Raw genomic sequence first — 14,490 nt, forward strand, 5'->3', positions numbered from 1 at the left:
TTCTCCTGTGGACGTACCCGATTTTTGGGAACCATATATTTTTGGTTGCATGTGTTGTCTTCTTGTGTGTGATTTGTTTTTGTTTGTTGCGCTTCTGTTGCGTATTGGTATCAGAGCATGAGAGTGGTATCGGAGCGGAGGGAATTTTTTTTCCCAACAAAAATACTCTATTCATGGTCCTTGCAAAAAAATAAGCTCAATTCGAAATCGGTAAAGACATTTACAAAACCTCCGACTTACCACTCTTATGGTATAGCTAGGTAAATATGATTCTTTTTCCACTTAGAATAGAAAAAAGACTACTTTAATTTTTTTTGTCTCTCTAACAAACAAGTTTTGTTGGGTCTTAATAAATGAAACTAAAATTGTTATACTGATTTAATTGAACAAGATGCATAGGGAATGCAAGAAGAACTGATTTTTCTCCAATCGAAGAGTCAGTCGAATTTATTTACAGGCAGTTATGGTGGAACGGGAATCTTGATGAAGGCAAGTGAGAGACCGAAGGGTCAACAAATTGTGCTGGAGGAAGATGGAAAGGCTGGTAATTAATGTCTCCAATTGGGCCATTGGAACAAAAAACATTACGGCAGAAGAGGGAGCTGCCGAAAAAGGAACACCGTCTAGTATGGTTTTTTTGAACGGCACCGTCTAGTATGGTTGGTCACTTACTCTCCCGCTTAAGGGAGAAGGTTCTGAGTTCGAGTTCTTATGAAGAAAGTGCTCGACTCCCATTGTAAGCTATTAACAACTAATCCCTAATTATTTTTCGTTTGCCGAGAAAAAAAAATTTATTGTCTCGCAAAAAAAAAAAAGGGCTTCTGACTGGCGGTCCCCTTTTGTACCTCTGTACCCCTCTAGGCCCAGCCCACGTCTAACCCATTCCCCATAAACCCCGACTTAAGTAAACTACCGAAATTACCCCGTTATTGTCCCACCTTCAACCTTCATGATTTTATCTCCGGTAGCAATGGCATCAACTCTCTCATGCGATGCAATCCCCTTTCCTAATCACCGCCTTCCTCAACCCCCAAACTTAGTTATCAACACCTCGAGCCGAATCCAACTTGAACAGTAAAGACATTAACATCTCATTCAACCTCAACCGCATCGTTTCGCGAAATCCTCCATCCTTTGATGCTCCACCGAACGAGGAAGCCTCTGAAGACCTTCTGGATCTTGACAGCGAATGAGGATCAGGTGGTTTTTCTCTCTAAGTTGACGAAGTGGACCGAAATCAAGACGACCTCGGGTTCGACCTGAACTGGTTCGACCAGTAGTCCTATGAAATGTTTTTTGGGTAATTGGTACTCCACTGAAGTTTCTGAACATATCCAGCGGTTTTCCAATTGTAATCTAAGAACGATTAGATTTGTGTGTTTTGAATGACAGATCGAAGAGTGTTGTTTTCTTTAATCTGAATTGATTAATGGTTTTGTTTTTGTACTTGGATTTAGGGGTGAGTTCTGAATTTTATGGGTGTGAATTGTGTAATTTGGGGGTGAGAATGAGTGCAAAATTTTGGGCGTGCGAATTCTGCAAAGGTGTGTGAAATTTTGGGAGAATTTTGCAAAGGTGTGTGAAATTTTGGGATGTGAATTCTGAAAAATGCGTGTGAATTCTGCAAAGAACCAACAGAACAACAAAGAAGGGTGTGAATTCTTTTCGGGATATCTCTGTATGTATATATGTCAACATAGTGTGGGTGTGAATTCTTGTATGTATGTATGTCAACATAGTGTGGGTGTGAATTCTGGAAAGCGGAATGTGAATAATTTTTTTTTTTTAGTTTTTTTATTTAAGTTGCCAAATCTAATTTTGTAGCATTCAAACCGAAAATTCACACATCTAAGAATTTACACACCCAAAAATTCACACCAGCAACTCACAACAAAAAATTCACTCTAAGAATTTCTAAAAAGATGTGAATTTTAGGGGTATGAATTCTGCAAAGGGGTGTGAATTTTCGAAGGTGTAAATTCTTAGAGGTATAAATTTTTGGAGGTGTGAATTTTTAGAAGTGTGAATTTTGGGAGGTGTAAATTCTTGAGGTATGAAAAGTAAGGTGTGAATTCTCGGAGGTGTGAATTTTTGGGAGTGTGAATTCTGGGAGGTATGAATTCTTGAGGTATGAAAAGTGATGGGGGCAAAATAGTATAAATATCTTTAAAAAGGGTCTAGATGGGATAGCACTTTAAAAAAGGGTTTGCATGGAACCCCATGTAAAATTTGGGACCGGCCAGGAATTTCCCCAAAAAAAAAAGCTGAGAGGAACAACTGGTCTTGTTGTTCGAAAGAGGGTCTGATTTTTCAATCCTCCTTAAATAAATCCGAAAAATGTTTGGATGATCAGAATTTTCAGGAGGATTAAGAATATAATGACTAGAAATCAAATTCCTAAAATTTTCTTCAGTAGGAATATGAATGTGACTTACTCGAAATGAAATTCCTAGTAGTATAATACTTCGAGTAATTTCATTCCAGTGTTTGAATTAATTCAGTAATCTTATATGCATGAAACAATTACTTTAGAAATTTATCAAAGTCGACATTTTCGTTTCTTAATTATTTAGTCAGGAATCTATTACCATCGGATAAGAGAGGGATCATATTCAAATCTAGTTTGGGAATGTGATTTTTGGTTGAATATGTTATCATGAATCACATTTATATTTCTATCTCATTCCGAACATAAAAATCATGGAAGTATGACATCATATTCAAAATGTTGTCTCTTCCAAATGTCGAAACCATTAAAATATGGAATTACATTCGTATTCCTCCTCAAGATTTCCACCATCTACTTATCGGGGCGAGTGAATTCGTGGGTTGAAATTTTCTGAAAGAGAGTTGATACCTTGTTACAGGGGTGAGTAGGAATTGGGGTTATACAATTTCTTCCAACATATTGACTTCTTTTTTTTTTTTTTTGGGGGGAGGCAAGATATTCATTGATGAATACGATGATTACAATCTACCGTGTACCACTAATACAACCGTTACAAAGACCTATTACACACAGGGAGATACATAACACATCGAAATCAAATGAAGGATACTAGTCCAGCAATAAATTGATCAGACGGTCAAGTGTCTGAGTTGCGCATGTTACTTGTCGATGTCCAGCTATCACGATAGTTCCATAATTGATGATGCTTTCCACAGAAACTGACCGATGCCAACCTAGTGCATCCGCCATATTGACTTAGAGGGGGAAAAAGGACTTTATTTTTTGTCAAAATGGTATAGTTAGCTGAATCCTGTTGCTAGGAATATCCTCATTTCAACTGCCCTCTGTTTCACTAAGAGTGGATCCTTGATCCTTCAATATCCCAACATTGACTGAAATCGAGTTAAGGAGGTTCCTCCTTTGTCTTCTACTAGCCATAAGATGAAATAATTGGATAGTGTTATCACGTTGCAAGAGAAGTGGTAGGTATCATGTACTCTCATGCATTTGATAGGGGTTCAAATTTCACTAACTAAACATACAATGCTGACTTTCTTCGAGCAAAAAAAAAAAAATTAGTGTTATCAAGTTATGTATGGATACCGATAGTATACATATCAATTTGCGGGGCCCATTTTGTGACCAGCATAAATAATCTGAATCGTTCATTAATTTTCTACTAACAATTTTAAGAGCATGTTCCAAAAAACTAAATTGTAATTCCAAAAAACATTGGGTTTTTTTGCTTGCTGATTGCTTATTTTCTTATGGAATTTAATCCGTGGATAAAATCGGAAGCAATCCGTGACTCACAAATTGAATTGAAACCAAACCGTAGGACTTTTGGTCCGAATATGGATTAAAAACCGTGACTTGCGGATTAGGATTGGACTCATAGGAAAATCTCTCTCTCTCTCTCTCTCAACAAAAAAACATAAAAAACCGTGTATTCGCCGATCCTTAGGCTACCCCTCTTTCCAAAGACTCTCCAGCTTCTTTCAAAATATTGTTTTCATTTTTCTACCATGCTCTTCCAAATTTGGTCCGTTTTGACTACATAAAATGCATAATAACTCTGGTCATATAGTCTAGACTCTAGACTCATCATGTCAATATCTTCTCTTCTTCTTTTTTTTGTTAAGTGTCATGTCAATATCTTACAAAGCCTTGTGTATAAATTAACAACCAAAAATGCTACTAACACAACATCTCCCACACAACAACTCACACAACAATTGACGTCAGCGTGACCTCAGTACAAAATGACGTTTTGTAAAAAAAAAAAAACCAGGTCGCGAGGAACTATGCACTGAACTCCAACAGCAACACCACAAGTAGTATACGTTCCAACAGATCAAGACCAAAAGATCAGAACGTTAATGGAAGTCCACCAGCATCGAGACACAAGCATAATAGTGTATCGCATGAGGGAAAATCGAACTCTTGTTTCTTTTGACTATTGAAGTCAGGTCAGACCCAAATATGTTCTTCATTCGAATTAGGGGTTTCTCAATTTTTTTTTTGAATTAGGTTTTTCTTTTTCTTATTTTTTCCAGCACATCAGGTTAGGGTTTCTCAAATTGAAACCCTCTAATTGACGAGGATGAGGAGTAAATAGTGGAGGTAATTTATGGATCTGAAACAAGGAGAGAGAGAGAGAGAGAGAGAGAGAGAGAGAGAGACAGACGTGGAGGATGTAACAGCGTCGGGGTGGCCGGAGGCGTTAGCGTTCACCGGAGATGGGGGATCGCGGTGTTGGGTTGTGGTGTCACCGGTGGTGGTGGGGGCCCTCTCTCGCTCCTCTTGTCTGTGTTTTGATGGTGAAAAGCAAAAGGGAAAAGACTAAAGCTGGATTGGATTTTTTTTTTTTTTTTACAAAACGACATCGTTTTGTGACGAGGTCATGATGATATCAGCGGTTGTGTGAATTGTTGTGTAGGAAATGTTGCGTTAGTAGCATTTTTCATTAACAACTTCGTCACCCTTATCTCCTCAACCGTCGCACAATTAGTAAATAAAAACTTGAACTTAATTTCAACATGTCAAAGACAAGTTACTAACAACGAAAATAGCAATTGTACGACGGGCAAAGGCAAAAAAATGTGCTAGTGGTGACACTGGGGTGGATATAAGTCATAATTATTATAAAGGAAACTTCAACCATGAAGTTTAAACATTAACATGTCAAAACTCCAATTGTTCAAAACACACAGATAATCCAAACTACTACATAGCAATAAACCTTTCAGGTTCTAAGAACAAGTACCAAGACAAAGTCAACCCTCTCGGATTGGATTGAATACTGCTCCACTGAAAAAAACTAACCCCGACCGCTCTTCTCTGATCATGAATACAAAAGGATGATCAGCAACAAAACTTAAATTTTGCGGACGGCTTTCACCTCCTCCTACCAACGACAACAAAGTAGTGGCCATAGCCTTGGTGCCCTTCTCATCCACCTCAATATAAGCTTTCTGAAACATCTTTAAGATAAAGAATGGGATATCCTCAGAATTATGCACCATCTCAAACAAATCTCTTGGATTCTTAATTATAGACGACGATTTCCCCATGCCATCCATGACCCCAGAAACATCAAAATCAAATGAGAATTTAAATTTTGGGATCCAAAATTCGCCAAGCCTCACATGCGTTAGCTTGAAGTACTCCTCATTCAAAAATCCAAAACCGGACTGGAATTTTCCAAGAAGTGTTTGCAACCCATCTCGCTCATCAGGGAGAAAAAAATACATAGCAAATTTGTTGGCTTGGTCACTTTCGTATGGGATCTTAAGAACCTTGAACCCATCAAATGACCCGTGATAGCAATACTTGTTATTACTAGTCATGAATGGAACTGAAACATTGTCCCCATTGAGAAGATAGAACTTTCTATTCTCAGTCATCCGTTCATTAAATTTATAGCCAGCCCTCCAAATTCCTTGAAAGTAGAGTCCAGTTGCGAGGATGAGTGTTGTCTCTATAGGTACGGACTCATGTTGAAGAACGTTTTTTATAAGACCTTTTGATGCAATATTAGCCCATGAGTTAATTTCATCCACCACTTGATCAGCCTGCATAGACATTGCATTGTCCAAAATGACTTATATACACATGTAATTTCAGTAGTTATATTCAAGTTGGGGCAGAACTATAGTGGGCCTACAATCTTTATCTAAGTTAAAATAACTTCAAATACATACGATTGCATTGCACCAAAATTATCTAAATGTATAGAGTTCCAGAGTGGAACACAAAAGTCACAATGCTCGTAAAAATTAATTATTTTTTTCATTTAAAAAATAATTGTGTGTCTCGTTGAGGATTTGGAAGCTTGTTTTGATTGATTAATATTTCGAAGAATTATCTTCAAATCCCTCATAACTATTTTTCACACACACATGAGATTGATGACGCCAACTATGTTTTAAAAAAAATTGATTTCGCCCCCAACCAAAAAACATGGAAGATATCAATGTTTTCAGAAATTGACTTTGAAAACCATGTTTATTGTTCCAACTTTTTAAAAAGAATAATTCTGCTTTTTTTAGATTTTTATTACAGGCTTGTTCTTGGCGGTACTGCAACAGTACAATTATCATATTAAAGTGCTCGAGTGTATGAAGTCCACTACATTAAAGCGACAGACTAAAGGAAAAAATCATATTAATTAGCCAAAGGATATTTGTGAGAAATATTACCTTAGTTGTAAAATCTACATTGTTCGCTTCAGACTTGAAAATACCTTTTAAAACCTTTTTGTATTTAGGAACTAGAGGAAAACGTTGATCGACCCAAGCTCCATTGATCATGGTCAAAATCAAACCATCATCCCTGATAAAACCACCATAATCCTTTTTAGAGGACTCGCTGCATTCACGCAGCACTGCCGCAATGTGTTTCGACTTTGATATGACTTCGTTGATGCTTTTGGACCCAAGAAAGCCTAGCATAAGCTTTAGAGTATCGCCCGTTGATCCTGCAACCACCATGTTTAGAGCTGTGTTGATCGATAAAGGGGAAGACACTACGTTTTTGCCAGAACCCTTTTGGATCTCCTTGAGCATCAACTCACCGGCAACCCGTGTGCAAAACTCCATTGTTGATCTCTTTCTTTTTAGAATTTGTGGTAGCTAGTAGTATGTCCGCTTGGCGTTTGTGTAGTATATGTTTGTATTTATACACAGGCGTTTTGGGCTTTTCCTGATAGCCAAGGTTTCTGTCTTTGGCCTCTGGACTTCCGTTCACTCTTTGATTGTTTGTGCATTTATTTATTGCCTTGATTATAGGGTATAGCTACGGCCAACCTTTTTGTTCACTATGGGATATAGTATGTACTAGAAATAAATCCTAGAAATTTAGTATTCCAAAAGGACAATGATAATGTCAAAATCGTTTTTATTAGTGCCAAAACTCTAGTGCATAAAAGTCTTGTACATTGCAAATGGTATAAGCCTTTTGTATACTAGAGTTTTGGCACCAACAAAATAGAGAAAACAAAGGGAAGTGCTACAATACACATTCCTTATTTGGATGTGTATCATATGCACCCTCAATGAAACACACCAAAATGTTATAATTCCCAAAACGTTATGAATCTATTGCTAAAAAGTTACGAATCATATTGATAAAAAGTTACGAATTTTTAGTATAAAAGTTACGATACGAAATAAAATCTTATGAATGACCGGTCCTACAAGTAATTTTTTATGAGGTGGCACAATATAAACCATACAATAAGTGCATATAGTACACACTTTAAAAGGGTGTGTCACATAATTGATGAAGCGTTCGATCGTTAAAACTCACAACTCTTATGAGGTAGGTGAATATAATTCTTTTGCCACTTAGACATTTAGAAAAAAGACTACTTTATTTTTTCTTTCTAATAAACAAGTTTGTTGGGTCTTAAATTAAACTAAAATTGTCGTGCTGACCTAAATGAAGATGATGGGGAATGGAAGAAGAACTGATTTTTTTTTCTCCAATCGAAGAGTCAGTCGAATTTATTTGCGGGCAGTTATGGCGAACGAGAAATCTTGATGAAGGCAAGTGCGAGACCGAAGCGTCACCAAAATTTAATTGCAGGAGGAAGATGGAAGGGCTGGTTGTGTGGATTCAGGATGTAGAGGAGATCATGGGCCTTAAAAAAACTGAGCCCTATGACAAGAACCATGCATTGGGCCCACTAATACCTCCAGTTGGGCCATTGGAAAAAAAATATCTGAAAAAACCGTACGTCAGAAGAGGGAGCCGAAAAAGGAACGCCGCCTAGTGTGGCTAGTTCCTGAGTTCGAGTCCTCGAGGAGAAGATGTTCGACTCCCGTTGTAACAACTAACTCTTAACATCCTATTGTCTAGCAAAAAAAAGGGAGCAAAAATGTCACGACCCCGACTCTAGGAACTTGTGTCGAGTTATCGTGACCGGCCGATGAGTCCTAGCGCTCATCCAGGCCTCTTCTTTTTTTTTCTTTCTTTTTTTAAAATCAATTTGGAAACAATAGCTTGAGAAAAACATAACAATTTTATTACAAAAACACTTATTAAGTTTTATTACAAAACCCAAGTCTTCTGAAAGAGAACATTTTTACAATATCTACACAAAAGTACAGCATGCATGTCCCAAGGCAGCAGTAACTCCATCTCTATTCTTCATTATCTGTGAAAAATATTAATTTTCATAAGCCGAATGCTCGTGTGAGATACAAATACCAAAGTTGCACATTTTATACCATGGAAACAATTCTCAACATAAATGCTTGCATGATCTGAAATAAATAATCTTATGATGTTCATCCAACAGCTTAAGCTTTCTGTAGGGGAGCGACCCCTCTTGCTGTGTGAAATGATTAAGTCACTGGCCACTAAGACCCTATTCTTTCCATCCGTATAACTCCCTTATGTGTTATGGTATCTTTTAAAGCGTCCCCCAAACTCGGGACAACTGACTGGATGCATCAATAGGTCATCTCCTTTGTCTGACCACTTTCATTTTCTAAGCTTAAACTTTACACCGTCATCACCTTTGTCTGACTTGCTTCTAATCCTTAACATGAAAAATTTATCATATCTTTTTCCATGACATATCATAATCTTTTCTCAACATAAAATCATGCTATTTTTATAATGAAAAATCATGTAACTAAATTATAACTATCTCATCTTGAAACTTAAGAATGTAGTGAAGACTCAACTGTACCCTTGTTGTCTGTTGAACTAAAGTAGTACACTGCTCGACTACTTCTTTTCTTTGCTTTCAATAGCACTAACTGTAGACTACTGTTCTAAGGCTCCGTTTCGAAAATCTTTTTAAAAAATAAGTACTTATTTTGCCACTTCTAATTCAAAAATAAGAAGGGGCATTCCACAAAATCCAAATAAAAAGTTCCTTTCACATTTTCAAACTCAAAAATAATGTAAATGAAAAAAAAAATTCAATTTTTTTTGCACCGTATTAAAGATCTCGATGAGATCTATCAAACAAGATCCATAGTTATAGGAAAATTATTTGCGTAAACACGTGATTTTTGAGCTTGAAGTTGCCTTATACAAAAAAATAAGACTGTTGCTATGATAATAGGCGCCGACGGAAAGAAATCGTACCGGCGGCCGCGCCGGGCCGTCTCCGGCCACTGGACGGCTGATCCGAGCCGTCCAAAAATTCTATAAAAAAAAATCGAGAGGGCCAACGCGGGAATCTATAGCATCCAAGGTGTGTAGAGTGCTTGATCCTAACACCCCTTTTTCATGTATCTATGATCAAGCACCCTACACGGAAAAGGAGTGCTCGGATCAAGCACCCTACACACCTCAGATGCTATTTTTTTAAGAATTTTTGGACGGCTCGGATCGGCCGTCCGGTGGCCGGAGACGGCCCGGCGAGGCCGCTGGTACGATTTCCCTCCCCGGCCGGTCGGTACCTATACAAATTCTTCCAAAATAAGTACCAACCTTCTTATTTTCCGGAACAAACCTTCTTATTACACAAAAAATAAGTTCTTATTTGGTTTTCGGAATGGAGCCTAATACTACCAGTAGCATATAGTTTTTTTTTTTTTTTTGCCGTACCAAAAGTAGTTTGTCTACTTCCTTTTTCTGTGACATGCACATAGAGTATTATTCCTATTTATAGGCTTCCTTAGTTAGTCTTAATTCTGACACTTAACTTGTCCAGGTGTCGCGTAAGCTTCTTCTTTTTTAATCCGCGGAGTCACGTAAGCTTGAGGCGGTAAAATTTTAAGCATGACGTGTAAAAATTATTCCTATGATGTGTTGAACTAGAAAAATGTGGTAGCCTTCCTTTTATCCTCCCGAACTTCGTAGAATTTCCAAGTTTCATACATATTATATATATATATATATATATATATATATATATATATATATATATGTGTGTGTGTGTGTATGTATGTATGTCCTAGTTATGGTATTTTGTCATCTTTCAAGTAAATTATCTATTATGTGTACGTACATTATATAAAAGAAATGTTTTCAATTTTTGTTCCAGACTAAAACTAAATAATTTTATGTGCCATTCTCAACATTGTCTTCATTTTTAGTCGAGTCACGTATGTATTTTGGGTCGGAGTGTTACAAAAAATGAACAATTGGTCTATTGTTCAGAATTTTTCAATCCTTCGTAAATAAATTTAAAAAATGATTGGATGGTCGGAATCTTAAGAATTAGAACATGAATGTGATTTACTAAGAATTAAATTCCCTAGGAGTATAATACTTGGAGTAATTTCATTCCGGTGTTTGAATTAATTTAGTTATCTTATGCATGAAACAATTATTTTAAAATTTTATCAAAGTCGACAAAACAATTTTTTGTACAATATATATGAAAATCGAACAATTGGATAGTACGAATTGTTGGGGAAAAAAACTCTTCATCATTTTGGTCATTTGGTTTAACAATTAGATAGAACAAAAATAATTCATTTGGTTTAACTTATACTCCAAACATTCATCATCCATTCTCCTACATATCTGGTAAAAATAGTTATCAAAAAAATTCATCCAGTAAAAATAGCTAGTACGGGAAAAATCTTAATTTCCAAGTAACTCTAAAAAAAGGTATGGAGATGTAGAAGAAAAATTCATTCTTTAGTTTGCTTGATGGCCGGTGGATTTTTTTATTTTTTATTTGTCAAAAGTTTAGAAATTTCATTGATAATCAAGAGAGAACATCAAAGAGCTTATTCTCTCTTGGACAAAGGAGAGAATAGCCAACCAGGTGGATAGGCTCCGAGGAAAGACATACACCCCAAACTCCTTACAAAGGTCACCGAGTTACAATATACCTCAAACAAAACTCACACCACCAACATCAAAGAAAACAAAACAGTACAATCCACCCGAAGTGTTAGGAAGACCCCCAAAGGGGAGAAACACCTGCAAGTGGGATATCACAGCAGAAAACTATAAAGAAAAAAGAAAACCACCAGCGGTGCAGGATCAAACAACCGAACCTTCCCTTTTTCCAAATCAACTCCAGATCAGACCCTGTTCTCCAACCTCTTAACTCCAGACTCTGCAACCCACCCCTAGTTCATATTCAATCAAGCCCAACGGCACTTACAAGTCACAATGGAATCCATAAAAAAACAATGACAACCATCAAGTGTACTTCAACCATGCATAAGTTACTTTTAGGTCAAAGCTCCGATTATTCAAAAAAAAAAAGATAATCACAACTAAAGTGAGAATAACCATTCAGGTTCTAAGAACAAGTACCAAGTCAATCCTCTTGGATTGGATTAACTACTGCTCCAATTAATCCAATGAAAAAAACTAGACCCGATCGCTCTTCCCTGATCATGAATACGAAAGGATGATCAACAACAAAACTGACACACTTGACTCTTGGCGGAGGCCAACAACCTCCTGCTCGATCTCATTCCCGAAAGAGTAACAGCTCTAGCCTCCGTGCCCATTTTCATCTATCTTAATATAAGCTTTTTGAAATATGTTTAAGAGAAAGAATGGAACATCCCCAGAATTCTGCACCATCTCGGACAAGTCTCTCACAATTATAGACAACGATTTTCTCATGTCATCCATAACCTTCGAAACATCAAGATTGTACGAGAAATTAAATTTCGGAATCCAAAATTCGTCAGGCGTCTCTTTCGTTAACTTGAAGTACTCCTCATTTAGAAATCTGAAATCGGAATTGAACTTTCCAAGAAGATTTTGCAACCCATCTTGCTCATCTGGGAGAAAAAAATACGTAGAGAAGTTGTTGGGCTGGGAACTTTGATATGGTATTTTAAGAACCTTGAATCCATCAAATGCTCCGTAATGGTAGTTTTTTATACTACTCATGAAAGGAACTGAAACATTGTCCCCATTTAGAAGATAGAATTTTCTATCTTTAGTCATCCATGGATTAAACTTGTAGTGATAGTCCCAAATTCCTTTAAAATAGAGTCCATTTGTGAGTATGACTATTGTATCTCGAGGTACGGACTCACGTTGGAGAATGTTTTTGATAAGACCCCTTGATGCAATATCAGCCCATGAGTTAATTTCATCCTCCACTTCATTAGCCTGCGCATACAATTGTCCAAAATATAAACAATAAAAACATGTAATATTAATTCGGTAGCTATCTTCAAGTTTGGGTGATCTTCACCTCGCACAGGCCTGCAATTTTACCTAAATTATAATAACTTGCGTTGGGCCAAAAATACCTACAAATATAGTGTAATATTAGACTGAAACACAAAAGACGTTTGTAATAAATTTTGCATTTTTTCGCTTGAAAATCTGTCGTTTTGGCCTTCTTAGATGAAAAATCCAGGCTCCGGCATTGATTGCCACCCCTTCTTTCTAAATAAAAATTACTAGTAATTATGTCTTTGAGGATTTGGAAAGTTGTTTTGATAGGAAAAAGATATTTTGAAGAAACTTTTTCAGATCCTTCGGAACTATATACAAAAAGGATAATAGGCCCGTTTTGGGTACCAGTACCGGGGCACACATTCTTTTTTTGGGCCCGTTTTGGGTCCCAGAAAATGATCGGAGCCGCTCATTTCGTTTGAAGCACTTCGTTCACGGTCCTGCAAAAAATAAGTTCAATCTGGTATCGATAAAGACGGTTACGAAACATCCAACTTACAACTCTTATGGTATAGCTAGGTAAATATAATTCTTTTGCCACTTAGACATTTAGAAAAAAGACTACTTTATTTTTTCTCTGATAAACAAGTTTTGTTGGGTCTTAAATGAAACTAAAATTGTTATACTGATTTAATTGAAGAAGATGCATAGGGAATGCAAGAAGAACTGATTATTCTCCAATCGAAGAGTCAGTTTTATTTGCAGGCAGTTATGGTGAAACGGGAATCTTGATGAAGGCAAGTGAGAGACCGAAGCGTCAACAAAATTTAATTGCTGTAGGAAGATGGAAGGGCTGGTAATGTCTATAGTTGGGCCATTGGAACAAAAAACTTTACAGCAGAAGAGGGGGCCGAAAAAGGAACACCACCTAGTGTGGTTGTTGGTTACTTACTCTCTCTCTTAAAGGAGAGTTAAGAGAGAGGTCATTAGTTCGAGTCCTCGTGAAGAAGGTGTTCGACTCCCGTTGTAACTACCACTACAATATTTCCGCCATCTACTTATTGGAAATGAAAATATGGAATCACATTTGCATTCCTCCTCAATATTTCCGCCATCTACTTATTGGGGATAGTGAATTCGTGGGTTCGTATTTTTATCTTTCCTTACTTCAATTTTACGCGCTCTCTCTCAAAATCTCCAAACCCTAGCCACCAACAGTCCCCCCCCTCCCGGTCTTCTCTCTTAATCCCGTGACTGAAGTTCAAGCATCCATTAGAAACTTTTCAGCCAAATTGTTTTCCGGTGACGTTCCAGGGCTTCGGTTTCAGCGGTAGTGGGTAAGATGTTGTCTACTACCGTTCTCAGCCTCTATCTTCTCAGATATGTGACCTACGCCATCTACTGCCTCCCAATGATTTGTTTCTATTTTATGAAGCTGATGTGGTGGTTACAAGTCTATCGAGGTGGTTGCGAAAGAATGGCGGCAGATGTCTCAACGGCACTTCTTTTATTTTGTTATTTTGTTTTAATAATGTCCTCTCTTCGGGGGGTTTTGTCCTCCTTCAGGGGGTTTCTTCTCATTTTGTAGGGCGGCGCATTTATGCGCTTATACGCTTCTGTTGTAGTGTCCGATCTGTAGACTCCCAACCTTCTTCCCCCATGGGGATCTTTTGATGAATCCTTTGGTTTGTCATCCCTGTTGCTATTCTTTTGATCGTCTGTGTGGAGAGCAAAGACTGAATTAACTTGCTTTCCCGAAATTAAACCTGATTGGGAGGCTGTGATTGATGCCATCAAATTGAAGATAGTGCAATGGGTGAAGAGTACATCTATCGCTATTCCGTCAACAATATTATCCATAACCTGCAAAGCAACGAAGAAGGTGGACGAATTGTGCAGTTCTGTTAATAGGGAGCTATTACCAGGCCTCGTTGATTGGGAAGCATCTTGGATGCTGCATGATGAGGGTCATG

At 37.4% G+C, this 14,490-nt stretch overlaps 2 protein-coding genes across 2 annotated transcripts; both read right to left on the reverse strand.

Moving 5' to 3' along the window:
- Nucleotides 1-5,075: 5,075 nt before the first annotated feature.
- On the reverse strand, nucleotides 5,076-7,071 carry LOC131331160 (serpin-Z10-like). The gene is made up of 2 exons (XM_058365024.1): nucleotides 6,652-7,071; nucleotides 5,076-6,024 (listed from the first exon to the last, which is right to left on the reverse strand). Exons 1-2 carry the CDS (start codon nucleotides 7,048-7,050, stop codon nucleotides 5,227-5,229), a joined length of 1,197 nt encoding a protein of 398 aa, XP_058221007.1. The 5' UTR covers nucleotides 7,051-7,071; the 3' UTR covers nucleotides 5,076-5,226.
- Nucleotides 7,072-11,872: 4,801 nt separating this feature from the next.
- LOC131328305 (serpin-ZX-like) lies at nucleotides 11,873-14,489 on the reverse strand. The gene is made up of 3 exons (XM_058361265.1): nucleotides 14,440-14,489; nucleotides 12,591-12,648; nucleotides 11,873-12,505 (listed from the first exon to the last, which is right to left on the reverse strand). The coding sequence occupies exons 1-3, from the start codon at nucleotides 14,487-14,489 to the stop codon at nucleotides 11,873-11,875; spliced, it is 741 nt and encodes a 246-aa protein (XP_058217248.1).
- Nucleotide 14,490: the final 1 nt, after the last annotated feature.

This window comes from Rhododendron vialii, chromosome 6a (genome assembly GCF_030253575.1).
Source record: "Rhododendron vialii isolate Sample 1 chromosome 6a, ASM3025357v1".
NCBI lineage: Eukaryota > Viridiplantae > Streptophyta > Magnoliopsida > Ericales > Ericaceae > Rhododendron > Rhododendron vialii.